This window comes from Ailuropoda melanoleuca, chromosome 13 (assembly GCF_002007445.2).
Source record: "Ailuropoda melanoleuca isolate Jingjing chromosome 13, ASM200744v2, whole genome shotgun sequence".
NCBI classification, from domain to species: domain Eukaryota; kingdom Metazoa; phylum Chordata; class Mammalia; order Carnivora; family Ursidae; genus Ailuropoda; species Ailuropoda melanoleuca.
Window position 1 is genome coordinate 14,495,858 of NC_048230.1, and position 26,919 is coordinate 14,522,776.

The window sequence follows — 26,919 nt, forward strand, 5'->3', positions numbered from 1 at the left end:
CCCGCCGGGCCCTGTCAGAGCCCTGCTGTCGGTCAGCCCCTCCCACTGGTGGCCCCGTGCTCTTCCACGGTGGAAGGGCTCAAATAACTCACCTTTCTCTTCGAACGCTGCCCTGTCTCAACTTCCTGTGGGCCTCTCCCAGCAGATATTTTATTTTAATTTATTTTATTTTATTTTATTTTATTTATTTTATTTTGTAAAGGTTTTATTCATTTATTTGAGAGAGAGAGAGCACGAGCGGGGGTGAGGGGCAAAGGGAGCAGCAGACTCTCCACTGAGCAGGGAGCCTGACGTGGGACTCGATCCCAGGACCCCGGGATCATGACCTGAGCCGAAGGCAGCCACTTAACCGACTGAGCCACCCAGGCGCCCCTCCCTCCCCAGCAGATATTTTATGAAGAGTCCTGTCCCCACCCCTCCATCCCTTCCCCTTGGGAATGTTGTCATCTTTTCTTACAAACTTTCGCCTGGAAGCTACTCCCTTGTCCTCAGCCTCAGAGAAGTAAATAATGAAACAAAACAGACGCTCCAATCCACCATGGGATTTTGCTGTTTCAAGGAATCCCTTTGTGAAGCAGAGAATCCTTTTGTGAAGGGAATAATTGCTCACTTTGGATTTCTGTCCAGGATTTTTTTGTTGAGGAGCTTTCTCAGGAGTGGGGCCAGGCTAGCTTGTAGGCCTGGGGGATGGGAAGGCTCCTTGCCTCACGCTCTACCAACTGAAAGGGCTTGGGCTCTGGCTTCTAGATCTTCTGATTACCTTTAATCCTTCCGCCGTCTTCCTGTCAGGGCTCTGGCCCGCCAACATCGATCACGCCAGCCGGGAAGGTGGTGACGGGTTTGTGTTTCTCGCTCTGTTTTGTTCCTTTGCTTCGCCAGTCGTGTCTCCATGGAAACAGGTGCAGCCTTTGTGTTGCTTTTGCTTTGGGCAAATCGATGCCTAGTGGGGATTTTTCTTTGCTGTCTACCCCCCCTCCCCAATTTGGCATCAAAGAGGGAGGTGGGGGCAGCTCGGGGATGGACAGGAGGCCTTTGGTGGCCTGGAGCGCCCGGGGCGGGGTGGTGGGGATTCACTGTGAGACCTCCAGCCTGGGACTCCAAGACGTGGTGCTTGGCCTGGCCTCCCCTTCAGGGTTGCGACACGTGTGTCGTGAGGCCGTCCGATGGAGCGCGCAGTGGTTCGTAGACACTCAGCCCTCCTGGACCCGCTGTATTCTCAGAGGCAGCTGCTGGCCACCTAGGGCGGGAGGCTGGCTGGGAAAGCTGGCCTTGGTGCCGATCCTTTGGCAGGACCTTGAGGGTGAGGATTCTGACCTTTTTGGGCCCTGGTTTCTCCCGAGGGCATGAGAGGTTTTAAACCTCTTGGGTAATGTGACTCCTTTGACCTTAAGGAAACCCCACGCTTGGGTAAACTCTGCTGAGTTATTGTCACAAGCTTGTTCTATGGGGAGTAGTACACCCCGCGTTTGATTCCAACCAGTGAGTTACCTGGTTGACATGACTCTGCAGATTCAGGAACCTCCCTTGACACTGAGCGTCTTGCTCCTACTCAGCACCCCCGGGCCCCCCCTCCTCTGGCCCAGGCTGTTCTGCGTCCCTGGCTGATCACAGTCTGCTGGGGGAGCCTTCTGTTCCAGGCCAGAGTAGTGTTGGTCTGAGCAGCCTGGGGCAGAGCAGGTCTGCTCCGTGGCCTGCAGTCCTCCCAGAAAGTTCACTGGGGAGTGGGCGGCAGGGCGGGGGGCGAGGGACGGGGCTTCCGGAGGCCAAGCAGCAGTGTTCGGCCTGAGCCGGGCCACCTGACGATCTTCCTCGTCACCTCGGTCACCGAGGCCCTGATGAACTCTGTTATCCGACCGGCGACCCAGTAGGTTTCTAGCAATACTGCACTTGTGCTAACTTTAATGCAGTCACTTTAACCTCATTGATTAAATCAGCAAACTCTAAACTTCATTTTTAATATCTGAACTCTCTCCCTCTCCCCATCTGCCTGTTAAATGCAGCAAAGGATGTATTTAACCTCAGATTTTCATTGTCCAAGAGCCTCCCTAGAGACTGGACCTGGAGCGAAATTGCCCGAGGAGACCTCTGAGTGTGTTCGGGAGATACTCGTGGTGGTAAAGATCAAGCTGTCCAGGCTCCTGTCTGCAGAATGGGGACATGATGGAGCTGCAGCTTCTGGGTTTCTGTCCTGGGAAGTGAACCCTCTCACGCCTCTTTTAGTCCACAAGTTTCTTCTGGAATCTAACTTAAATCCCATTTCATTTTGTCCTGACTTTAAGAAAGATGGAGAACAGAGAGCAAGTATCCTTAGTGCCTTACTCAGAGACCCTTCAGTCTCTGCTCGGCCTTGACCAAACACACCCCATTTTTGAGGGTTGTCTTCTCGCACTCTCTTCTTCTTCTTCTTTTTTTTTTTTTAAAAAAGATTTTATTTAGTTATTTGACAGAGAGACAGCCAGCGAGAGAGGGAACACAAGCAGGCGGAGTGGGAGGGGAAGAAGCAGGCTCATAGCGGAGGAGCCTGATGTGGGGCTCGATCCCAGAACGCCGGGATCACTCCCTGAGCCTAAGGCAGACGCTTAACCGCTGTGCCACCCAGGCGCCCCTCGCGCTCTCTTCTTCTAGCAGAGCAATGCCTGAGTTTTCTGTTGGTGACTCAAGGGGAATGGTAGCCGTCCCACTGGGTTGGTGTGAAAATCAATGAAGACTCTGGGGATACACTTCACCACGTACCTGGCATATGGCTCATTTTCAGTCACCCCAGTTAGCCCTGAATACACTTTATTCCCCACCTACCATGACGACACTCAGAGTTCCTGGTTTTCTTCCCAGTGTCTCTCCAGTAAAGCCCCCGGGCTCATGGAACATCCTCCTCATTGTTCCCGAGCCCAGACAGGCCAGGTGGGGCAGGTGCAGGCCACCCCTCTGCTGTTCCTGAGCCAGCGGGCCAGAAGACATGGGCGTGGGGGAAAAATGCCTTTCCACGCCAAGGCCCTGGATGGCACTGTTCCTGTCACTGCTTCTCAATGGACCTCCTCTCCCAGTGGGGACCACTGACTCCTGGGCTCTCCCGGATGGTTGCAGCAGTGTCCCTGATTCCTTACTGCGAGGGGCCATCAGCAGGGACAGACGGCTCCTGCTCCTGTGGACAGCAACCTGGATCCATGCTTTGTCCAAAGCGTGACACTTGGAGCCGCTGGGACCCCTAAACCACAGGGAGCAAGGGTTTCAGAGGGAGCTAGTTTTTCTCCAGGTGTTCATCTTTGTCCCTTTGCATGGGCTACATCAACCACAGCCGACTGGTGGAGAACAAGGACCCTGGAGCCAGACAAGCCTGGTGCTTCTCTGTCCATCTCTGCCTCCCTGGGTCTTCGGCTTCTCCGTGGCACATAGAAAGTAAAACACACACACACACACACACACACACACACACAGGCTGTAATTTCTCTAGAGTTTTGAAAAATTTGCCTAGTGGAGCTGTTTGTTGTAAAATTTCCTTCCCTCCTTTCTCCTGATCGGCGTAAATATCTATATTGCTCACCCGGTTTCTGCTGGGCACTGACCTGGGTGTTGGGGTCGAAGAACTGAATGAGACCAAAACAATCCACTGTCTGCCGGGGCCACCAACCGCACACTGGTCATTGTGATAGGTGACTAGTGCTGCCACATTGATGGTGTGACAAGAATCTAACAGGCTAAGGCTGTGTGGGGGTGCGCCGAAGAGTGCCTCTGGGAAGGCTTCTTGGAGGAGGAGGACCGCGATCTGATTCCTGGAATAAAGAGTCGCAGATGGTCAGGGTGAGGCTGTTGGGGCCAAGGCATGGAGAGCACAGGGAAATGTGCCAAGGTCGGTGGTGGTCAGAGGAAGGCACAGCCCCGGACTCAGACGTTCATTGGCTAAAGCAGCGGGTCTGTGGAGGACTGGTCGGCCTGAACTGGGAGGATGGTGTCCCTTCTCCAGAGTCAAGATCTCTGGGCGGGGGCTGCAGGGGCAGAAACAAAGGGCACCTCAATGTTGACATTCCTTCTCCTCTCCAGCTGTTCTCTAGATTTCCTTGATGTTTTCCCTGTGGCCACGGTCCCTCCCTCTTCCCCTCTTAGATAATAATTTGCTACTCACCTCGGGGGGGGTGGGTGATGTCTCAAGTCTAGAAGCCCCCGGAATACCCTGAGCCTCTTTGACTTGCTGGGGGGAGCGGGGAATGGGAATTGCGGGGGTCCTTCCCTGGCGGGGAGGACTCTAATTCAGTAGGGGCCCTAGACGTTTGTCTTTCAGAAGCTCCCCAGAGATCCTGCTGCACCCCTCCACCCCACAATCCCTGCTCCAGGGGACCCGAATGCACGCAGGGTTTCCCCATTGAGGCGCTGAAGGATTTTCCCTGCATGGTCTCCTTGCGGTTTCTTTCTTTTACTTTTACAGATGATATTTTTGTTGCTTGTTTGTTTTGTTTTGTTTCTAAGTAGGTTCCATGCTGGGCATGGAGCCCAATGGGGGGCCTGAACTCAGGACCCTGAGATCAAGACCTTAGTCTTTTTTTTTTTTTAATATTTTATTTATTTATTTGACAGAGATAGAGACAGCTAGCAAGAGAGGGAACACAAGCAGGGGGAGTGGGAGAGGAAGAAGCAGGCTCATAGCAGAGGAGCCTGATGTGGGGCTCGAACCCATAACGCCGGGATCACGCCCTGAGCCGAAGGCAGACGCTCAGCCGCTGTGCCACCCAGGCGCCCCAAGACCTTAGTCTTTGATCAAGAGTGGGACGCTTGGGGCTCCTGGGTACCTTGGTCAGTTAAGTGTCTGCCTTTGGCTCAGGTCATAATCCTGGGCTTCTGGGATCATTGGGCTCCCTGCTTAGCAGGGAGTCTGCTTCTCCCTCTCCCTCTGCCGCTCCTGCTGCTTTTGCTCTCTCGCATGCTCTCTCTGTCAAATAAATAAAATCTTAAAAAAAAAAAAAAAGAAGTCGGACGCTTAACCAGCTGAGCCACCCAGCGCCCCTGTTGCTTGTTTTTAAATGTCTCCCTTTATTCTTCCTATGGGGACCTCTATCATCTTGTTTTGGGCTTTACCACCTTTTTAAAAGACATCGTTAGATAGTGAAATGGGGGCACGAAGAAGTAAAAGTTGCCCAAGGTCACGGGAAAGCCGACATTCACCACGGAGAATCTGCACCATCGTCAGCCTGCTCAGAATGTCTTGCTGGGGCAGAAGGCCCAAGTGTCCAGAGCCTTAGATGTTCGCAGAAGTGGGACATGGGTCTGCTCTTTAGACATCTGCTGTCTTTTTATTAGGAGGTGGTATCTTTTTTTTTTTTTAAGGTTTTTGTTTATTATTTATTTGACAGAGAGAGACAGTGAGAGAGGGAACGCATCAGGGCGAGTGGAGGAGGGAGAAGCAGGCTTCCTGCTGAGCGGGGAGCCCGACTCGGGGCTCGATCCCAGGACCCTGGGATCATGACCTGAGCTGAAGGCAGATGCTTAACGACTGAACCACTCAGGTGCCCCAGGAGGTGGTATCTTCTTGCCTCCTTCCAGTGGGTTCCGGGCCTGCATAATCACAACTGACATAGGCAGGCAGGTCCAAAGACCCAGAGGGGGCCCCACAGGACCAGCCAAGAGGGTCCTTGGCTTTGTGCAGTATAGAAATCAAATGCAATCCAGGAGGAAATGAAAGTAGACTTTACTGAATAGCGTTAAGTGAGAGTATAGCAGACAGGGTGTCCGAAAAGCTCAGAAAGGGGAGGAGACTGTCTCCTTGTTGCTGGATTAGGGGTTTATACAGGGGAAGGGTCCAGGGTGTTCCTTCAGGAGTCCAGGGTACGGTCCAATGAAAGGGTGTGTCAGGTGAACAATAGGTGTTCTTGCATAAATCACCGAAGGTAGGGGAATCGATGCCAGCGTGGGCCGAGGTTTGTTCGAAGCTAATGTCCTGGAACATGTTTGGGACCCGGTTCTTCTTAGATGTTATCAGGTGTTTTGGGGCCAGGATGAAACTCAGAGAACAATTCACTTCCTTGCTTCCCCCTTGGAGTGGGCAAGTAGTTTCTTTGGTTTACCCAGATGCAAGGTGAACTATAGAGCATGAGGGGTACCCGGATGGCTCACTCAGTTAAGCGTCTGACTCTTAATTTCAGCTCAGGTCATGATCTCAGGGTCCTGAGGTCGAGCTCCACATTGGCTCCAAGCTCAGCGGGGTTCTGCTTCTCTCTCTTTCTCTCTCTGCCCCTCCCCCAGCTGGTGTTCTCTCTTTCTCTCAAATAAATAATTAAAGTCTTAAAAAAAAAAAGAAAGAAAGAAATATGGAGCGTGAGTAAATGGGGCCTTTCTGAAATGGAGTCCCTTCAGCTTCCCTGTCTCACAACCATTGTTCCCGTTTGCTCGGCCTGCTCCCTTGGACATCTGTTCTCCTAACAATATCTGCCCATAAATCTTGTCTCCGGGTCCTGGGTGGCTTAGCTGAGGACAAACGAAGCCTGCAACTGGCGACCAAACCTTCACCATGGCTACACGTGGGTGTGACCACAACTGCGTGTGCTCGCTGGCAGGAGCTAGCACCTGTCCCTCGGGCCTCGGCCTTGTGCGGGCAGTGGTCCCCGGGGCTGCAGGGGTGGGCTGTTTGGCTGGTTTTGGAAGGAGCCCTTTCTGCAGGTTTCTGTGGTAACTTAATGCTGTTGTAATTCTTGGTTTCCGTGGAGAAAAGAGATTTTCGTTTTGTGCACCCGGACATACAGTAGGTGCTCACTGAGTATTTTTTTGACTGACAGTGAATGCGTGAGTGAGTAATCAGAAGTCTGTGTGTGAAGGAAACGATTCCATTTCCCTGGGACATTCAGAAGCCCTCCCGGGTAATGCGGGGCCACCGAGGAAGTGCCCTTCTGGGCTCTGACCATAGGAGCTGCCAGGAAGGCGGCGAACGGTATGTGCCACATTGCCCATTGCCAGGGCCCCTAGGGCGCTCTCCCCGTTTCCAGATCCCCAGAACTTGGTCAGCGCTGAGCGTGCTCTGAAAGGACAGAGGGAGGCCGGTCCTGGCTGTTGGAAGACTGCCTCCCGGACAGGAGAACTTGAACTAGCACTTGAAAGCCAGGCAGGGCTTGCTGAGGACCGAGGTGAGGGTTCTAAAGCGTGGTCTGTGAACCAGTGGCGTGAGCAACACTGGAGCACTTGTTAGACGCACACATTCTTGCCTCCCCCCCCCCCCCCCCCCACCCTCGGCCCCAGACCTAGGGAGCAGGAGCTTTGGGGCTGGAGCCCAGCAGTGTGTGTTCAGCACTGCGGGTGACCCTGAGGCTCGCTGAACAGGGTGAGTGCTAATGCAGACAAAGGAAGGGGTCTGAGCAGCACAGGAGCGTCGGGGAGGCAGGAAGTGACCCGACATAGTTTAGATGAGTTCTTCTGTTGGCGGCACAGAGAGAAGACAGGACGGGGCAGGAAGGGTGGCCAGGAGGCATCAAAGAAGCAGGCATGGGATAAGCTTGAGGTTTGCGGATCTCAGCGGGATTGGGGGTGGCCTTGGGAACAGAGAGCAAAGCCAAGCGGTCCTGTGATGGGGGAGTGCCTTGGATCCCAGGCACCCTTTTCTTTAAAATGTTTTGAAAATGACTTGTTCCCTGTCACATTGTTATATGTTGATCATGGAAAAAGGTAAGAAAGAAGCAAAGAGAGGGAGGCAGAATTCTACTATCCAGGACGACCATTGATAGATGGCGTGTTTTCTGCCGGCCCTTTTTTTATGCACATTTCCTTGGAGGGGCTGAAAGCATCCTGTGCTGTATCCGTTGGTATCCTGCATTCTTTGCTTGACAAAATATCTTAAGCATTTCCTGATGTGCTTTCAGGCTGTCTCTTCTTATTGTCACGGAAGCTCCCGTAAGTTGGCCAGGGCGGTGCTGGTAAGGAAGGAGTAAGTGAGGCCCCGAGAGAAAAGGAAACTTGGTCCATGACCTTTAGACAGTAGAGAAGGCAATAGTCACACGGCTTGGGCACGTCAACTCACAAATTATAAGGAAAAAAAAGGAGATGATGGGGGAAGCTGTAGCTTAAGATAGACTTAAAGGACAAACGACATGCACGACTGAAGTCCAGTGTCCAGGGTTGTATATTTGGACAGTAAAGAAATGCAAGGAAGTGATGACCACAGAAGTCAGCGTGTGGCACAGGGATGGGTTGTGGAGTGGCCGGCAATGTCTCCTTTCCAGACGGGGATGCTTACAAGGTGTTGCCTTATGATAATTCATTAAGCTTGCATTTGTTTAGAGCAGTTTTCTTTTTATTTTTTTTAAGAGTTATTTATTTATTTATTTGAGAGAGAGAGCACAAGCTGGGGGAGGGGTGGAGGAAGATGGAGAAGCAGACTCCCCGCTGAGCAGGGAGCCCAATGAGGGGCTGGGACCTGGGATCATGACCAGAGCTGGAGGCAGACGCTTAACCGACTGAGCCACCCAGGTGCCCGTATCAGTTTTATTTTTTTTAAAAAATGTTCAAGGGAAAGAAGATCTTGCTCAAGGATCCATCAGGCAGGGCGGGGGGCAGAACCCAGGCTCAGAGATTCTCCTCGGGTCTCTGATCCCCATTGTTCCTGCACTCTGTGCGTCGTCTGCTCGCCCTCCTCCCGGTCCCCAGCCCCCGATCTGCCACTTGCTGCAACAACTGCAGATCTATGGGTTCCGTTTTGGTTGACTTTGAGGGCCAGGCTGAGATGTGCTGTGGGGAGAACGGCGATGGATGGACCTTGCTTGAAATGGGGAAGTCCGAAGGAGATCGGTCAGGTTAGGAGTGCAAGGGTGTCAGCCATGTCACATCACCATGTGTGACGTGTGCAGGGCTGGGGGTGCCTTGATCAGTCTTGCTCTCTCTGGTTGCTTCAAAGGCACAGACCCAAACACCCAACATCGCTCGCTCCTCAGAATCCCCTTCCTTAGCCTGGTCCATCACGTTTCCCTGAAATACTGGTTTTTTCTTTATAAGCCCTTACTCCCCACCCACTCCCACACATGGCCCCTCTGCCTCAGGAGCTCTTTTTCTCCAACTCCTTCCCATTGCTCTGGACAAGCCCAGGGAGGCGGTGCCAGGGCCACCATGGGGCATACCTAGGAGAGGGGACAGTGGAGAAGCCCTGTGATCTAAGCATACCCTTTCTCTGGGCACACAAATTGGACGGCTTTTTCCGAACATGGTCTTCCGAGGTTTGGACCCTGTGAGGTTTGGAAGTGGGACTCGGGTTTCTAGCTGGACGTCTGCTTCTCCCTGCCTTGACTGGCAGGTTTCATAGAACAGGGCCAGCGCTCTGATCTAGGTAGTGAGGAGAGGTACTAGTGCTCACCCCTGCTCGGGAGAAAGGGGTCTTCGACACACCCTTCCCGGAAGGACGTGGAACGGTTCCTCTTCTGGGGATCAATGGCCCACAGTCCTTGGTCTCCCACTGACAATTGTCGCAAAGCGCTCCAGGGCTCCCCTTTAGGTTCTAGAATAGCACTGTCTGATAGAACTTCCGGCAATGTTGGAAACATTCCGAAATATGTCCTGTCCATTTTACCATTAGCCTAGGTGGCTAGTGAACACTTGAAATGTGGTAGTAATGACCGAGGAACTGAATTTTAAATTCCATTTCACTTCAATCAATTACAGTTGAAATTTGTATTGGCACATGTGATGAGTGGCTACCTCATTGGACAGCACTGTTCTAGAAGGAGTGGGTCTCTGAGAGGGACACAGTGGCCAAGGCGAGATGTTTCAGAACTGCCTGCCACCCTCTTTCCTCTTCGGCCACATACACACATTACACATTTCAGGAAGGCCGTGGATACAATGTCCTTTTCTAACAAAGTCCACTGTTTAAATATTCTTATCTCAAGTGAGGCAGAGCCGCGGCTGACCTCAAATGCGCCCCCACGCATGGCTTCTCTTTGTCTCTGCACCGTCGGAGCTGAGTGGGGCAAGACCTCTGGCAGCCCTGCACCTGAGCGCTCGGAGCCTGGCCGTCACAGGCCTCAAAGCCCGGGGTCCCGCCCCGGCATGCCCGTGCTGCTCCCTGCTTCTCCCCTCGGGGAGGAAAGAATCCCACCCCAGCCGATGCCTGGTAGCTCGCGGCCGGGCGCGCTGCTGTGAGTGAGGCTCGGTCACCGGGGTGAACAGCCCACACTGGTGGTTTTGATCTTTCTTCCTAGTTGAACAGCTTGGCCTCAAGTAAGAAGCAGTTTTACTTTCTGGAAGAAGGTGGAGGCTGGAGGCAGTTCTGGGTTTCTTGGCTTGGTATACGGATATATTTTTGAGCAAGATGGGCGGGGGGGGGGGGGGTGCTGACGGGCACTGGGTGTTCATCAGAGGAGATGGTTCTCTTACCCCCTTGCCCCGGCCTCCGTCTCCCCAGCGTCTAGCGCCTGAGAGCGCCCCGTAATGTGTGCCGGACGAATGGATGAGTCATTGCTGCCTGCCGGAGCACCTTCTTCTTACTCTCTGTCTCTGGTTTCCTTCTGTCCTTCCCTCGCCTCTCCCTGCAGTACCTGCAAGCCGGCTCGCCTCCCCGCTCCCTTTCTAGCCCAGGCTCTCAGATGCGTGCTTCATTTCTCAGCACACTCACCGTTTCCGAGTGGGCCATAACCCACCTCTTCCAAACATTCCAGAAAGTACCCCTGCACTACCATCTCCCTGCAACCCCATGGCCTGTGGGACTCTGCAGGCCACGTGAACAGTCCTCATCAACAGGGGTGTCATTGTCCCCTCCATGCCGATGGGGACAGAGCCCCTCTGTGCAGGCAGGATTTCCTGTGTGCTGGTTGCCCTCTATCTGCAGAGCCTTAGTAGCGCCCCCTTCTGTCTGGTGATTCTACCCCTCGGTGCCTCCTCTTGCCTGACTGAAGTCTTCAGTTCTTTTTCTTTCTTTTTCTTTTTTGAGAGAGAGAGAAAGAGCTGGGACTGGGGACAGAGGGAGAGAAACTTGCAGGTTCTACCTCCAGTGTGGAACCCGAGAGCAGGCTGCGGGGCTCGATCTCCCGACTCTGAACCGAAATCAAGAGCCAGACGCTGAACTGACTGAGCCACTCGGGCGCCCCTTTCTTTCTTTTTCTTGTGGTAAAATATATGTAACACAAAAGTTACCATTTTAACCATTTTTAGGGGGCAATTCGGTGGCATGAAGTCTGTTCACACCATTGTGTAATTTATCCATCACCACCATCCATTTCTAGAACTTATCCATCATCCCAAACAGAAACTGTTCATCCAACAATGACTTCCTTCCCCCATGCCCTCAGCCTGTGGTACCCTCTATTCTAGTTTCTGTCTCTAGGAATTTGTCGGTTCTAGGTAACTCACAGTAGTGGAATCATACAGCCTTTGTCCTCTCGTGTCTGGCTTTTAGCGTGTTTTCGAGGTTCCTCCACGTTGTCGCATCTGTCAGAATTTCGTTCCCTTTTATGGCTGAAGAATACTCCCCCTTTTCCCTTATGTGTACACGACATTTTTGTTTATCCATTCATCTGTTGGTGGACACTTGGGTGGTTTCTGCCTTTGGGATATGGTGAATAATGTTCTTAAGAACATGGGCGTGTACGCATATCTGTTCGAGTCGCTGCTTTCAGTTCTTTGGGGTAGACGCCTTAGGAGTGGAATTGCTAGATCATATGGTAAATTTGTGTTTAACTGTGTAAGAAACTACCAAACTGTTCCCTGCCCCCAGCCCCACGCCCCTGTGCGCGCCCAGTCCCACCGGCAGTGCACCTTATTTTTTTCAATTCTTAATTTTAAACTACCGAGATAATGCCTGTTTGTGGAAAAACTTCAAAGGATGCAGAGCGGGATGAAGTAAACAGAAGCAGAGCCCCTCCCGCGGCCCCACCTCTAGCATAACCGCTACTTGGGACTTGGCGCGCGCGTGCAGATACGCGAGGACGCGCTCAGACGCCTCAGCAGAACTAGCGCCGTGGGCGCACGGTCTGCTCATTTGGCTTTTTCATGTCATTCCCTGTTGGCCCCCGAAGGTCTCGGCTGCGTGCTTTTCCGTTTTGGGGTGTATCTTGTGTTACTCATTGGTTAGCGGGTACCGAGAGACGAGTGGGGGCGCTCCCCATGGTCGCTCTTGCGAACCCCTCTGCTACTTGCACGCGGGGGCCGCCGTCTCACCGGCCTGTTTGGAGAAAATGGGAGCTGAGCTGGGTAATGGGGAGGCCCTGCAGCCCAGAACCCCCTTTCCTCACCAGGCTCAGCTTTTCCCAACTCGCTTTCCACTCCCAGGACAGCCAAGCCAAGCTGAGCCACGAGCAGCTTCGTGAAGGAGGGCCACCCACCTTCGGGAAGAGGCCGCCTTGGCCAGGCACGCCCTCCCCTCTGGGAATTCCCGGGAGTCAAGTAACTTAGAGCAGGATGGAGAGGTGAGCAGCGGGCTGGAGAGAGAGAGAGAAGCTGGGGCTCTGGTGGTGTGCGGCATCGAGAAGGTGCTTGTGGGGCTGGCAAGGCATGCAGTGCCCCCCCCCACTAGGAGAGACCCAGTTTAGGCCTGGCAGAAGTCCACCACCTTTCAAGCCAAGGACCAGCCCGTCTTTTGCCAGCACCTTTTTCTGCAGAGCCCCAGGCAGCTGGTGGGAGAGTACAAAGCGGCCTGGAAAATCCATAAACTGCATAATCAGCCCCTGCATCTTGGCCGCTTGACTCTGTTTATTGCTTCCTGTCCCCGAAAGCCCTTTACAAACAGAGCGGCTTTGAGGGGGGTGAGCTGGACCTGGTGGGTGGCCTGCCTCTGCCAGCCGGCCCCAAACTAGCCCATTCTCTTGTACTCCTTGCTGCCACCCCCCCGCGGACCTCAGGGAGGGTGGGAGCTCAGGGTTGGCCGAGAGTGTGAGAGGACCGCTGCCCCCCAAGGAGGGCGAACCCCCAGAGCTGTTTACTTTGTAATTGACAAAGGAAAAGGATCCTATTTCTACCGTTTCCTTGAGGGCCTGGAGGTGAAGCTATGATGAGGCGCAGGAGGGGAGCAGGTGAAAGCCTTACCCTCTGACTGACCCCTGCAAGGTGGGGAGGGGAGCAGGGGCCCATGCCCGGGGACCTAGGGACAGCCCTTGTTCCAAGGGCTATGGGTCTTGCTCAAAACCTGGCTTATTCTTGTATTACTTTTTAAAAAACAGGTCTTTCCCTGTTGACTGACTTTTCTCCCTTCCCTCCCACCACTGCCTGGGGAAGGGGGAGGGGCAAGAGAGGACTCTTTCAGGAAGAGCTGCCGCCCTGCAAAGTTGTTCTAGACACGGCCAGGGTGCCTGTGAGGGCTGTTTGGTGTCCTTCCCTTGCATCAGGGGGACGGCAGGGGCTACCTGGCACCTGTGTGGTTGGAGGAGGGATGCTGTGCTCTGGGAAGGGAGGAGGGGCAGGTAGGCAGTCTTCCCAGCGCTGGGGCTGCCCCTCCCAGCCAGATGTGGCCAAGTGGTCCCTCTCTCGGACCTGGGGCTCCCCCACCCCACCGCCCTCTGCCCAGGGTGGTTGGAGGCCTGCGTTCCCATCCTGCCTCTGCTGCCTTGCTATTCCCTCCTTTACTTGGCTTGCCCAGATGACTGACCACAAAGCCCTGATCTGAAAAGCAGAGGGATGGATCAGCTTGTGTCCCGCCTCTGTGCGGACCCACCGTGGGTGAGAGGCCTTTTCCGCAGGGGGCTTGTCTAAGCAGACTTCCATGTGGGACCTGTGTGTGTCTGAGCCTGTGTTTTCGGTTGTGCAATTCTGAGCCGGCCGCACCCTCCCAGCTCCTTCCTGAAAGTGATATGTTACCATCCTTACTCAAGAACAAAAGCCCCAAGTTCAGCCCTGCATGGTAATGATTTTCAAGTGTGGCCACTTCCTCCTGTGGGGCCTGCCGCTGAGTGTCGAGGACAGCCCAGACCCTGACGGGGAGGTCCTGCTGGGGGTGGGAGAGGGAGCCTGGCATGGGCCCCTCCGGGCCTGGGGGGCTGTGGCAGAGGAGGCTTGGGGTGGGACTGGCTCAGCTCTGAGCTGGGGTGTGCCCACTTCTGTTCTACTTCCCTGCTCCGGGGCTGCCTCCATGCAGGGCTTCTGCCCCTGCTCCCGGATACCTGGGCGGGGGCGGGGGGGACCATTGCCAGGCTGACCCCATGGCCCAGCCCTTCTGGAGCCTCAGTTTCTCCCTTTGCCCATGCAGTGATCAGAGGCCCATCAATGTAAGGGCAGGGACAGTGCTGTAAGTGGTTGGGAGTGTGGGCTTTGGGGAAGGATCCCGACTCGCCACTTCGTGGCTGTGAGACCGCAGGCAAGTTAATTCCTCTGTGCCTGCCTCAGTCTCTCCATCTACCCCGTGGGATTGTTGCAAGGATTCCGTGTAGGTGCAGTGCCTCACACAGTGCCAGCGTGGGTCCCTGCCGCAGGCGACGTGCCCAGCCTAGAGCCTGGCTGAATGGAAAGGGCTTGTGGACAGCACCCCCCCCCAGCGCTGTAAACTGTGAAGTGCAGTGCACCATCATTTGGGCCAGCCGGCGTGCTCCGAGCGAGACAGCGACCTGTTTTGGGATCCGTAAATGGGGAGGATCTGCAGACCGTGGCTGGAACTCCCGGCTGTGTCCCACTGTCGAAGCTGGGTTTCCATTTTTGCCTTTCCTGCTCGTCCTCCCCCGTGGTTAGTCTGTCAGGAGCACACGTAGCTTCACCACCTGCAAAGGCAGCGGGAATCTGACTTCACCCTGTGGATCCCCACAGCTCCACCGTTAAGTATACGTGACCTCGAAGGACGAATCGAGCCTATGTTTACCACTAGAAGCAATGCTTGAGCACTCGCTAGATACACTGTGTTAACGGGTGATCAGCAAGGAACCCGGGGACTCCGGATTGTCTAGCTTCCCATGCTGTTGCCTCAGCTCTTACGTCTGGATAACCTTGCGACCCACTTGTAGGCTGGGGCTGTTCTGGCCAAGCCTGCTGTCCGACCCAGCCCTTCATGCCCATTCTGTGATGGGAGGAAGGGTGTGCAGGGTCCACACATCCCAGGCGGGGTGCTTCCCGTTGAGAGGTGGAGCGGGTGCGAGTTTGGGCTTGTGGGGTGATTTGGCAGAGCCTTTGTTTGCTGACTGTTGACTAAGCCCAGGTGTGCGGACCCAGTGTTTATAGAATCCTGGTCGTCTCAGGCTGGAATGAAGCAAGGAGATGCTTGGGGGAGGGGAAGTGTCTTGATTAATCCAAAAGTCATTTGTTTGGGGCCCAGAGCCAGAGAAAAGGTATTTTTGCAGATCTCCCTAAATCAGTCAGACTGGAACTCTCTTTAATGTGTGCCTACAGTGGATAGGCCCTGAAATTTAGTTCATACACCTGGGAACCATCGGGGGACTTAGGGCAGACACAGAGGGTCTGGAGATCATTTTAGTCCTCCTTGCCCATTTTTCAGATGGGAAGCTGGAGGCCCGGAAGGTAAAATGACTTGCCTAAGGTCACCCGGCTGGCTAGTGATGGCGCTAAAACTAGAATCAGCGTGCGGTCGGGGTCCTCGCACTTTGCTGGGCATCAGGATGACCTGGAGAGCTTGTTAAAAAGCAGATTCCCAGGCCACCCCCACCCGAGATTCCGATGTAATAGCAGGTGGAGAATATGTGTTTTTAGCAAACACCTCAGGGGAGTCTGATGAAGTCTCACCACCCTCTGCGATACACGGCTTTAACGCAAAGAGTGTTTGCTTCTGAGACTGACAGAAAAGCACATTAACATTTCCCAAGAGCAGACTGGTAGCAGGAGGGGAAACAGGCAGAGATGCAAACAGCTCGGGAGATGAGAGCATGGGGGCTGAACCCAGGCCTTAAAACCCTTGCGAGGAACTAGTGTGTCGGGAGACTTGACAGGCACACTGATCTCTGCCACGTGAGGCCACGGGGGTTGGGTGTGGCACAGCCCTGGACAACCTCTAGGTCACACATGACTCAGTAAAATGGCTCTGGTCCTGGGAGAAGGCTGTGATGGACAGTGCTAGATGCCCGTGAGGGCTAACCAACACCAGGCCCGGGCGGCATGACCCAGCACTCGGTAAATGGCAGGTTCTCTGATTATGTGTAACTTCTGGGGGAGAGGGGCCGAGGGACTTGGTGTCCTTATAGAACAGACTTCTGCTGAGGATCTCATATGAGGAAAGGGGTGGAAAGGGCTTCTGGTTCTGTAGCTAAGAAAGGGTACCAGTCCTTCTAGCCCTGGGGGACTGGGATACGGCCACCTCCTTCTGCAGACGTCATGGTTTGTCCCTGGTGCAGCGGTGCCTTTCTCTGGCTCTAAGCCACCCCCCCACACACACTCCCCCCACCATGTCCTTGCATCCCTGGGAGGTTTCCATGATGGGATGGGAGAGGTGAGACTCATTAGGGGCTGTTTCTATTTTCTAGAGGTGGAGACTGAGACCCCTGGAGGCAAAGAAGGCTGGTTATGGGAGCTCCAAGAGTTCCCGCCCCCCCCTTCCTCTGACTGTCAGATTTGAGGGCCAGGGCTGGCAGCCCCGCTGGCCCGAGGCCCTTCCCTGTTTTCCGTTCCAGGCGCTGATCCTGCGAGCAACTGGGAAGGCGGTGCCTCTGGTTCTGGCCCGCGTTGCTGCAGGTCAGGTCAACCTGAACTCACCTTTGCTGGCTCAGACACTGTAGAAGCTGTTCTGGGCACCGATGGGAGTGGCCCTCGTGGTGGGCTGTTAGTCCGATTAGTGTGTGTGGAGGAGAGTGTGGCTATAATTTTAAAAACACAGCTTCAGAGTTAGGGAAGAGAGGACTGGACTGAGGACCTGGGGCGGAGGGCAGTGTTCAGGCGAACCTGATGAGGGCTGTTTGTGTCCCGCGGCCTTGCGAGTGAGCGGGTTTGAGTGAGCTGGTGCGTGTCGCACACGCAGGACACGCACTGCTTTGGAGTTGCTAGTGTGTGCACCACACGGAGAGGGAGCACTGGCCCAGGAGTCTGGGTTCAAATCCCAGCTGGGATCAAATTGCAGGCCAGGGAGCTCTGTGACCTTTGGCAACAGGCACCATCTGGAAGTGAGAACATAGGATTTCTTCCTGCCGTCCTAACCTGCCTCTCTAGAGGGCATGGGTGGGCACGGGGCTGTGTGGAGGTGAGGCTGAGTGGACAAGGGAGGGCCTCAGGCTGGGAGGGGATGCCTGGCGGCTGGCTTCTGGACGCCCCAGGCTGTGGAAGGGGAGCTCTGCTGCTGCGCAGCCTGAGAAGGGGCCAAGGCGAGGAGGGGGTAGCAGCCTGTGGTTGGGGAAAGTAGCTCTAAAGAATCCCATCTGCTCTCCGGGCTGGCCCTTCTTGCCGGGTGGAATTTCTGATGGTGTCTTGGCTGCCAGAGGGGGAGGGCCGAGGCCCTCCCCGCCACAGCTGCTGCCTGTTCTTTTGAAGCTCAGGGCCAACCACCCCCTCCCCAAGGCTCTGCTCCCCAGCCCTGGGCCTGCATTCCTCAGCTGCCAGAGCCGGCACTTCTGAGAAGGCCACTCAGCTTGTGTGCCTGCGTTCCTTCACCCCTGGTGATGGCAGGGAGCCCCTCCCCAAGAGGGCAGGCCCCCAGGAGGAGTGGGAGGCCTGGGCGACCCAGGCCCCAGTATATTCCAGTCCCTTCTCCCTGAGCATGCATAGCAGAGTATGGCCAGGAATGGGGCTGTTGGCCCAGCTCCCTGATCCACCCAGGGGACCCCAGAGCCCCCCCAACCTGAGGCCCTCAACCTGATGGGAGGCCTTTGTGCTGCACACTGTCCCCCTTCGGGGCTGGATTCAAGATCTTAACCCCAGGCCTGACTCCTGGGTCAGGCTCTAGACTCAGCCCCTGAGAAGTGTGTGGCCTTAGGGCCTTACTAACAGCTGCCCCAGGCTGAGAGCAGCTGTGTGGTACCCGTGGCATGAATCCCCCTGGAGGGGCACCCGTCCTCCCAGGAACAGGTATCCCATTCTACAGATGAGGACACTCACTGAGAGAAGCCCCACTCACCCAGGCAGTGGTGATCAGAGGGTAAGCTGAGGTTGGCCCAGAGCTAAAGCTCCCCTTGTAACCTCCGTGCTCTGCTGTCTCTTCCCCCAGACTCCACACCGTTTACAACCAACGTGTGGTATCCCCTCCGCAAGGAGCTTCCTGGCCAGACCCGGTCCTGCCCTGCCCCGGAGGACCCCCCACGCTGTGGTCTGACCTCTGGAACAGCTGTGGCATCCACCACAGCCCTTCATTCTCCCCTGCAAGGCCACCAGGAGGTGGGCGGGGCCCTGAGCAGGAGGGAGCACTGGGGGAGGAGGGGTGCCTCGCTCCCACTGAGGCAGGACTGACAAAGGCCTGCTGAATTAGTAGAGACAGGAAGGATGGAGCCCAGACTTGAGGACTACAGAAATTCTAAAGTCCTGGAGGCTCTGTGGTTTGCTTTTTTCTTCAGACTTTTTTCTGCCATCATTCAGTTTTTGCTTTGTTTTGTTTTGTTTTAATTAGAGAGACGGTATAAGGTGGAGATTAAGAAGAGCATGGACTCTGGGGCCAGACCGTTTGGATTCAAATTTTGGCTCCATCACTGACTGTGTGACCCCACGTAAGTTATTTAAACTCTCTGGGCCTTATTTTCCTTATCTGTGAAATGGGTATTATAATTGCTTTCCTTTGAGGCTTGGATGAGATAATGCATGCCAAGTGCTTAGAAAGTACATGGCACATGGTTAGCGCTCATAGACGTTGCTCTAATGATTATTAAAAAGTGATTCGTGTCTGTTGTCAATAATATACCAACACAAAAAGGTTAAAAAATCACTGGCATTGCTGTCATTTTGCTATTCTTTATAGGTTATTTGCTTATTTTATTTTTAAATTAATGTATGACCATGAATCAAAATTTAAAAGATATATAAGATTTACAGTGAAAAGTTTCCCTGATCTGTCTCTTAGGACCTAATTCCACCCAGCAGAAACCTATAGGATCAGTTTCTTATGAATGTCCTCTCTCTCCATACATACTGACACGCACATACCATAATGTCCTATAGCACCGTGACTGTACTTGCTGTCTTCTGCCTTGCGTTGCTCCCCTTAGTGATAGAGCAGAGAGACATAGAGAGACACCTCATTTCTGTTTACTTTTGTGTGGTATTCCAGGATACATATTATATGAATTTCATAGAAGTGGGATTCATGGATCGGTGGGTGGGTGCACAGTGTGTGTTAGTGTGGGGGGAAGGGGGCAGGATTCGGACTTCTGCTCCTAGGACCCTCCCCTGCTTACCCTGAGTACCCCTCCCGAATCCTGGTTCCTTGGCCTGGATTCCCTGGGCATGTTCAGATACTAAATTGTGTGGCATCCTTGACTGACCTCCTGTCCCAGGAGCCCAGAGACATCTGGGACTGTCCAGACTTGAGAGCTCAGCTCCAGACTATGCAGGCCCTGCCTGTGGAGGGACCTGGAGCCCAACTGCCCGAAGGAGAGGCCCAGGGAGGCCGCTGGCCCCTCTTCCCCAAGGAGCTGGACCCGGGCCAGCATGAGCTCATGCCTGGAGCCAGCCCAGCTTTACTGGCCTGCACCTGAGCTGCCAGTGACTCCCTTCTCTGAGTTTGGGCCACTGACTTGGTCCCAGGGACACATACACTGCTACCAGCCCAGAGGGGCTCCTCAGGACTACGGCCTCTGGGTAGGGCAGTGGTGGCCAGCACCCCTTCTGTCCACTGACATTTGATCTCCTTGCAGGCTTCTGGGTTGAGTGTCTTGGCTAAGCTGCTAGAATTTGTTGATGGAGAGAGGGATTGTTGTGGAAATAGTTTTTAAGCAGCTCTGGCTGAAGTGGAAAACAGTTGGTCTTCCAGGCAACTAACAACCTTGGTGGGGTGGGGAAAAGGTTTCTGTAAGGAAACGGCCCATGGTTCTTCCTTCAGGGTGAGGCTCTGCCTGGAAACTTCTCCTTCCTCTTCCCTTGCTCCCCCAACACGGGCCCCAGGCACCCCCAGCTTCCCCCAGGGCAGCTGTGCCTTGTTGAGGACTCAGTTCAATACGCGGTTACCTGAGTTCTCGCCACGTGCCTGGCTCTGTGCTCAGCTCTAGGAATACAGAGGGGAGGTGGAGCTGGATGGATTTACAGCATCGATTCTGGAGTCAGACCTCCCAGGCTCAAATGTGTGACCCGAACAAGTCACTGGACTCTTCTGTGCTTCATTTTTCTATCCATAAAGTCGAAATCGCAGTGACAGTATGCACCTTGCGGGGCTGCAAAGAGAGGATGAAAATGTTAGCATGCAGAAGTCACTTGCAATAGGGTTGGCTCAGAAAGAAGCAGGAGATAGTAGGTCATCACTACTATTACCATTATCCTACCGAGATGAGCCAAACCAATGACACGTCACTCATGTTTGAGGACCTTCATCTTGGACCTTTTCAACTGGAAGGCACAAGTGGCTTCTTGATGGTGCCTTTTATAGCAGCCAAGCCCTGTCCAGGAGCCTCAGGAGCAGAGATGAGCAAGGACGGTATCCTTGGCACTGAGGCTGCTGGGCCAGTCCTTCCCTAGGGGAGGGACCTTATTAACTTCCACTGAAACCTCTTACCCTAGGCCCTACCGCAGAGCTCCGTTGGCTACACACCTGGCCATGGAAGTTGAGGTAAGAGAGAGAAGAATTAGGAAAGCAAATGTCTTTCTTTTCCTTTTTTTTCTTCTACAGATTTTTAAAAGATTTTTTTCCTGGGAAGGGGGACTGTTGTTCTGCCCCAGACTTAGATGGGACTAAATGATGGGGTATGGCCCAGAGAGGTAAGTGGGCAACCCAAGGTCGCACAGCAGGGCACGGCAGAGCTGAATGTGTCTTCCCCTCTTCCTCCTGTTCCTCTCAGTCCAGCCAGGCCTCTTTAATCCTCGGGCTGTGCCCATCGTGCCACCAGAGGTGGGCACAGGTGTGGCTGTCCCGCAGCCCGGTCCCCTCAGAACCAGGCTGGCTTTGTCGCCGTCACCCCAGCAGCTGTGGCCGGTTGAGTTTTCCATTAAGCCTTTTCCACGCCTTGGGCAGGAGCAGGAGGCTCGGCATTTAAAGGTCACCCGGCCTTTGAAGCTGCAGCGACATTAATAGCTTGGGAAGAAAACAAGCCTGTGCCGGGGCAGGAGGACAAGGCGCCTCTGTCAGGGCTGCCCCGCCCTCCCCCCAGCCGGGCGCGCACACGCATCCACACACTTCCACACTCGTGCACCCACCCACACCTGCTCGCAGACCCCGAGAACCTCTCTCCGTGTCTTGGGCCCCCACCTCCCCTTCTCCCCCGTTGGCGGCCTCGCCAGCTCAGCAGCCCAGATGCGCAGCCGGCCTCCCTGCGCCCTGCCCCCATGGCAACTGAGGTGACAATTGGACAAGGATGCAGCTGCCCTTCGCCCGGCAGCCTCTCCATTAGCGCTGCCGTTACCCACTTGAGGTTTCCCCAGGACTTAACCATGGTTACACAAGCGTCCCAGGGGTCATATGACCTCATTCCAGCCCCGCTGGCTTTTGCAGCCCGGATTCCTGATGAGACACCGTAATCCCGGGCGTTGTCTCCTCATTCGGGAACGAAAGGGCTGGCAAGCGGCGTGCATCTTGCTTGCCAGTCGTGCTCACTTGGTAAAGGCTGTGCGGGCTCCACGGGACAATAGTAATACCTGGATGGGTTCGTGAGGTCTGCCAAGCACGGGGCTAGAAATTGGTGGCGTGCGTGAGCCTTGTATTTCCCACTTGGAGAATAAATTCTTTTGAAACTCTTCCAGTCTTGGGCCCTGAGACCCTTGGGCTGGGTGGGTTCCTCTCTTTTTCAGTCCGAGGTGGGGGTGGGGCAGATTCTTGGGTTCTAGGAGAGAAGCTGCTCTGTTTGCCCGTTCCCTGGGAGCCGCTGGGGCTGAGCCCTGGGACACCACCTAGTGGCCTGGGATGGCGGTGCCACTGGGCTGGGCCCAGATCTGAGGTGAGAAGGGACAGCGAGTCCCCTCTGCAGGGCGGGATCACAGCAATGACAGATGGATCACAAGATCTGGTGTGTCCTTTGTCCCTGGGGGATTTTCAGAGGAGGGAGCCAGAGGTGTGCAGAGACAGAGCTGGCCTTGGACAGTCCCTCCTCCTAGAAGAGAGAGGATGGGGGAAAGGAAAGTGCTGGCAATTGGGACCTCTGGCCTCCTAACCCCACATCTCTTCTTGAGGCCTCCTGTTCTCCCCTACCTTTCAGGGTTGGGTCCTCTCAGGGCACAGTGGAATGTTAAGTCAGATCCTGGACATGTTCGACTTTCTGTCCCCTGGAGCTGACGCTGGCTTGGCAAGGGACAATCCTGCTGTCAGCCTTGTGTGCCTTGTAAGGGAGGAAGCCCTCAGGCCAGGCTGCAGGAAGCTCCTGGGACCTTAACCAGGGCACTGACTGACTCGGCCTCGGTTGTTTGATCTGTGAAGTGGGTTAATAATGCATGGCCCTATAGAAATGATAGGTTTTTCATGAAGACTAAATGAGACCGTAGAGGTTCAGAAAGGGCTTTGGAAACTAGGAAGTCCTGCTACTGCCTGTCTTGCTATGAGCCAGAGGAGCAAGGGAAGGGAAGATGACCCACACTTCACGGCGCTCTTGCCTCTTCCTTTCCCTCCTTTGTCCACCTTACAAATCGCCTTTGTCAGTGGCAGGCCCTGTGCAGGCACTGTACCCAGCACAGTGAATAAAGCACAGGCCTGGCCCTGGTGGAGCTTACCTCCGAGGGGCGGAGATGGTCAACAGCAAGGAAACATAATCTCTCAGGTGGTCTGTTTTGTAAGAAGAACAAAGCAGGCCAAACGGTGAGGGAACGGGGCAGATAGAAGTGGTGCTTGATACGGCTGTGCTTGAGTAGGGACCCGAAGGAAAGGAGCAGGGGGCATCGGGGCCCCGGGATGGGCGCGCACATGGCTTGCAGGTGGGTGAGCAAGGACCTAGGACGCCCAGAGAGAGTGAGGGGAGGGGACCGAGTGAGGTTTGACGGCAAAGGCAGGTGGCCCAGGCAGGACCCCACACGGCGTGGGGCCTGGCAGACCAAAGTAAGGCTCTAGGTTATGTTCTGGGGACATGAGGAGCCATGGGGGGGAGGGAGGGGTTGGAGCAGAGGAATGACCGCCATCGTTTGTTGTCTGTAGGAAGGCCATGGGGGAATGCCCACAATGGGGCAATGGGATGGGGGTGGTAGCAGGGGAGGTGGTGAGCTGCGGCTGGGTTCTGGGATGGTTTTGAAGGAAAGATGGGATCTGCTGCCACTGGGTGTGGGGTGTAAGAGAATTTGGGCACTCAAGGAGACGCCCAAGCTTTGGGCCTGAGTCCCGTGGAGCTGCCATTCACAGAGATGAGAAAGATGGGAGGGGGCAGGGTCGGGGAAGGAACCACGAAGTCCGATGGCCCTTATGTCGGAGCTGCTATTGGACATCCAAGCGGGGGCGGCAGGTCAGCTATGCAAGTGTAGAGTTGAAGGGCGTGTGCCCTGGAGGCCTCAGGGCAAGAGAAATTTGGGAGCCTGCATTCAGCGTGTAGATGGTATTTAAAGCCACGGGACTGGGTAAGATTGTTCGGGCTGTGAGTGTAGCCAAGGGCCAAGGCCTGTGCCCGAGGCCACGTCAACCTGTCTCCGTGGGCGCTTACTAGCTCCAGGCCCCTGTGTAAGTTCCATCACAACATCCCTTCAGGTGGCATTATACCTGTTCTTACAAATGAGGGAGCCGAGGCTAAGAGGCGTGAAGCGGTTTCTCCAAGTCACACAGCCTTACTGGGCTCCGTCAGAGTGGGAGCCCAGGACCCTGGCTCCCGGGCTCTCACATCTCCTCGGTGGACGCTACCTGGTCCTGCAGGAGACTGGCTGGGCTGACCTTGGGCAAGGTCAGGAGAACAGCACTCACTCACTCGGGCAGCTGGCCCACCTCCCTGGGCCAGACCAGGAGTGACTCAGGCCTTGGCTGTCTCCTCACACTTGGAGCGAGGATTGGCAAGCTGCTGTCCCCCTCCTCCCAGGCCCGGATTCCTTCACGGGGAAGTGGAAGGCCTGGCTCCCTGGGACCAGGGGGAGGACAGGTGTGGGATTTCTGCTTCCCAGGCCCCAGGTCACTCACAGCCCAGAGTTTGGGAGAGCTGTGGAGTTGGCCTCCAAGACCAAGACATCTAACAGGCTCAACGGGTTTCATGCACTTCCTTTTTCAGAAGTGGGTCAGGGGTTATCTCCCTCTGTTGCCCTGCCAGCACCCGGCAGCTGGGGTTCAGAGAAGTGGAGCAGTTTCCCCAAGGTCACAGAGCCGGCTCTGGGGCCTGGCCAGTAGACACCCCTCCCCCAGTGCTGTCTAGGTCACATCTCCTCTGCTGGAATGTCAGCCAGGCCATGCCCAGTCAATCTTCTGAGCCTGGGCCACCCGTGGCTGCATTTCTGAGGCTCCTTGGCTCCAAGCCCTCCAAGCCTGACGGGGCACTTTTGGCTCTTAGGAGGTGGGTTCCTGGTTCTGGCCTGTCTGCGTACTGGCTGTGTGACTTTGGCAGTTTACGTGACTTTTCTGAGCTGGTTTCCACAGCTATGAAATGGAAACGATAATGTCTCTCCGGAGTTGTAATAAAGATTAAACGTGAAAGCGCCGGGCACAAGCTCGTATACCAAAGTCGCGTACCTTAATTCTTCCATGTGTTTTAAATTGCTTTTCCTTTGAGCCACGCTGGTTGCACAAGGCAGGACGACACTGACTCCCCAGCACGGCCCTTCCCCCTGCTCCCAGCTGTGCTAGCCCCCCTCGGCCCTGGCCTCACACTCTGCACTTGGGCTTAGTGAGGGATGGTCCTCACAGGGTGGGGGTGGGGGGCCTGCATCCCCCACCTGGTGCTAATTATAGGCAGCTTGGCTTTTGGGTCTGTAGTTCTTGCAGAGTCCTGTGGAGAGGGTATTTCTGAACAACGAGTCCTGTTTCCCCGCACTTCCCATTAGCGTTTCTGAGTCACCTTCTCCTCAGCCACAGGACCACCTGTGGTGGGAACATCTAGGCTTTGCCACCACCGGCCATGTGTCTTTAAGCCGTTCTGACAAGTCCTGGGTGGCAGCGTCTTCGTTGGACGTGCGGGGCTGGCCCAGGGTCGTCAGCCATGCCCCATCGTGGCGCACGCAGGAAAGGCTGTTTCTCCAGGCTTCGCACCTGGGGTGAATGGAAGAGGAGGTGGCTTGACCGGTGGTGTCTCCAGCTGCCCCAGCCAGCCAGCCTCCTCTGGGGCTTCGAGGATCAGTCCTTCTTCTAAGGCCTAAAGGACTCGCCCACCCCCTCCACGCTGGGGAAGAGCTTGGCCCATGTCCCGACTGCTGCTAGCTCTTCGCCAGCCCTCTGGGGCCGTGGCAACACCCGTCAGGCAGCTTGCCGTGTTCCAGGCACTGCACGGGTGATGATCTTGTTCCGTTCCCATTCAAGTCCCGTGAGTACAGGTGAGGGCACTGGGGACAGAGAGGAGAGGACCCTCCAAGGCGCCATGGCTGGGGAGTGGCAGAGCAGGGACAGCAGCCTGGCTTTGAACCCCTGCACTTCCTGTAGACGGTAGGCATGTGGGGACGACCTTCCTGACACTCACAGCCCAAGGGGACAAGCCAGGGGGCTGCTAATGGGGGAAATGTGGACCCCATCATCTTCCTTCTGCCACCAGGGGTGGCTTGGGTCCTGGCTTCTGTCTCCAAGGGTCTGCCCTCGGCAAAGTGAGAGCCAAGTCCCTCTATCTCTTAATAAATGATTTGCAGGCCAGTGAGAAGGTGGCTTTACTCCAGAGAGGGTGTTAACATAAGGCACTAACCCGTATGTGTGATGACATCAGCATAGCAGATGGTAGCCCCGGGCACTGGCTTCTGGGGCCTTGCGCCCCCAAGGTCTTTGTTAGAGGCCTCAGCGCAGGTTTCCAGAGCCCAGGACAAAGGCGGCGGCTCCAGGGTAGAGTTCCAGCAGAGTCAGAGCAGCATCCTCTGACCTTCTGATGCGGCAGGGGTGGTGGAGAGGTGGCATGGGGGTTGAGGTGTCTAGAGCTGGCTGTGGGATGCCTTGTCATACTTGGCTACCTTCCTGTGCTCATTTTCATCACAGTTCTTGGACTGACCATTTGCGGTCACCCCTCTGTGTCTCCTTGTAAAATGGCTTTGGCCTCCCTGGGCTGTGAGTTGCTCATTGGGAAGACAAGGGGCTGGAAGAAGTTGGGTAATAAATCACGCCTCACCCAGTCAACAGACTCCTACTCAGGCATTAAAAGTGGGGAAGTAGATCTGTATGTTCTGACATGAGAAGGTGGCTACGATAAATTATTAAGTGGAAAAACAAGTTGCATAGAATTTATGGCTTGATCACATTTCTGGAAAATAAATCCATACACACGGTACGGATGCACAGAGAAAGTGTCTAGATGAACATACTGCAGTGTTAATAGGCGTCTTCCAGAAGCTGGGAGGGATTTTGGTTCTGTGACATCAGTGTCCAGAGGCTGCCTGGGGCCCAAGTGCTTCTAGTTTTCCATTCTTTTTTCTTTTTCAATATTTTATCTATTTATTTGAGCGAGTGAGAGAGAGAACACGTACAGGGAGGGGCACTCCCCTGCCAAGCCGAGGAGACGCCCCAGCTTGGCAAGGAATCTGCTTCTCCCCGCCGAGAGCCCGGCAGGGCTTGTTCACAGGACCCCGAGATCATGAGCTGAGCCAAAGTCAGACACTTGCTTAACCGACTGAGCCACCTAGGAGCCCCTAGTTTTCTATTCTTCAGTACAGCCCAGCTCTCTGGAACTAGGCAGACGCCCACCCAACAAGCCCCAGAACGGGAGCCCTGGACAATTTCCACATCCCTCTAAGGACTCAGAGGTGTGAAAGAGGTTAGAATCTCAGTGTGGTGGGGGCACCTGGGTGGCACAGCGGTTGAGCGTCTGCCTTCGGCTCAGGGCGTGATCCTGGCGTTACGGGATCGAGCCCCACATCAGGCTCCTCTGCTGTGAGCCTGCTTCTTCCTCTCCT

The 26,919-nt window shown here is 55.0% G+C and overlaps 1 protein-coding gene across 4 annotated transcripts in view; it reads left to right on the plus strand.

Annotated features, from left to right (window-relative positions):
- The window catches only part of LOC105236000, a 60,761-nt gene that overhangs the window by 32,115 nt on the left and 1,727 nt on the right, over positions 1-26,919 (plus strand). The window contains exons 1-3 of one of the 4 annotated variants that reach the window (XR_004619524.1): positions 15,452-15,999; positions 18,020-18,186; positions 18,416-18,512. Coding sequence is in view for 1 of the 4 variants with exons in the window: in XM_034640352.1 (XP_034496243.1) it covers positions 18,020-18,186; positions 18,416-18,512 (264 nt within the window). In the remaining 3 variants the exon portion in view is untranslated. Of the gene's footprint in view, positions 1-15,451; positions 16,000-18,019; positions 18,187-18,415; positions 18,513-26,919 lie in introns of those variants that run through there. The other 3 variants (XM_034640352.1, XR_004619526.1, XR_004619525.1) reach the window with 3 other exon arrangements.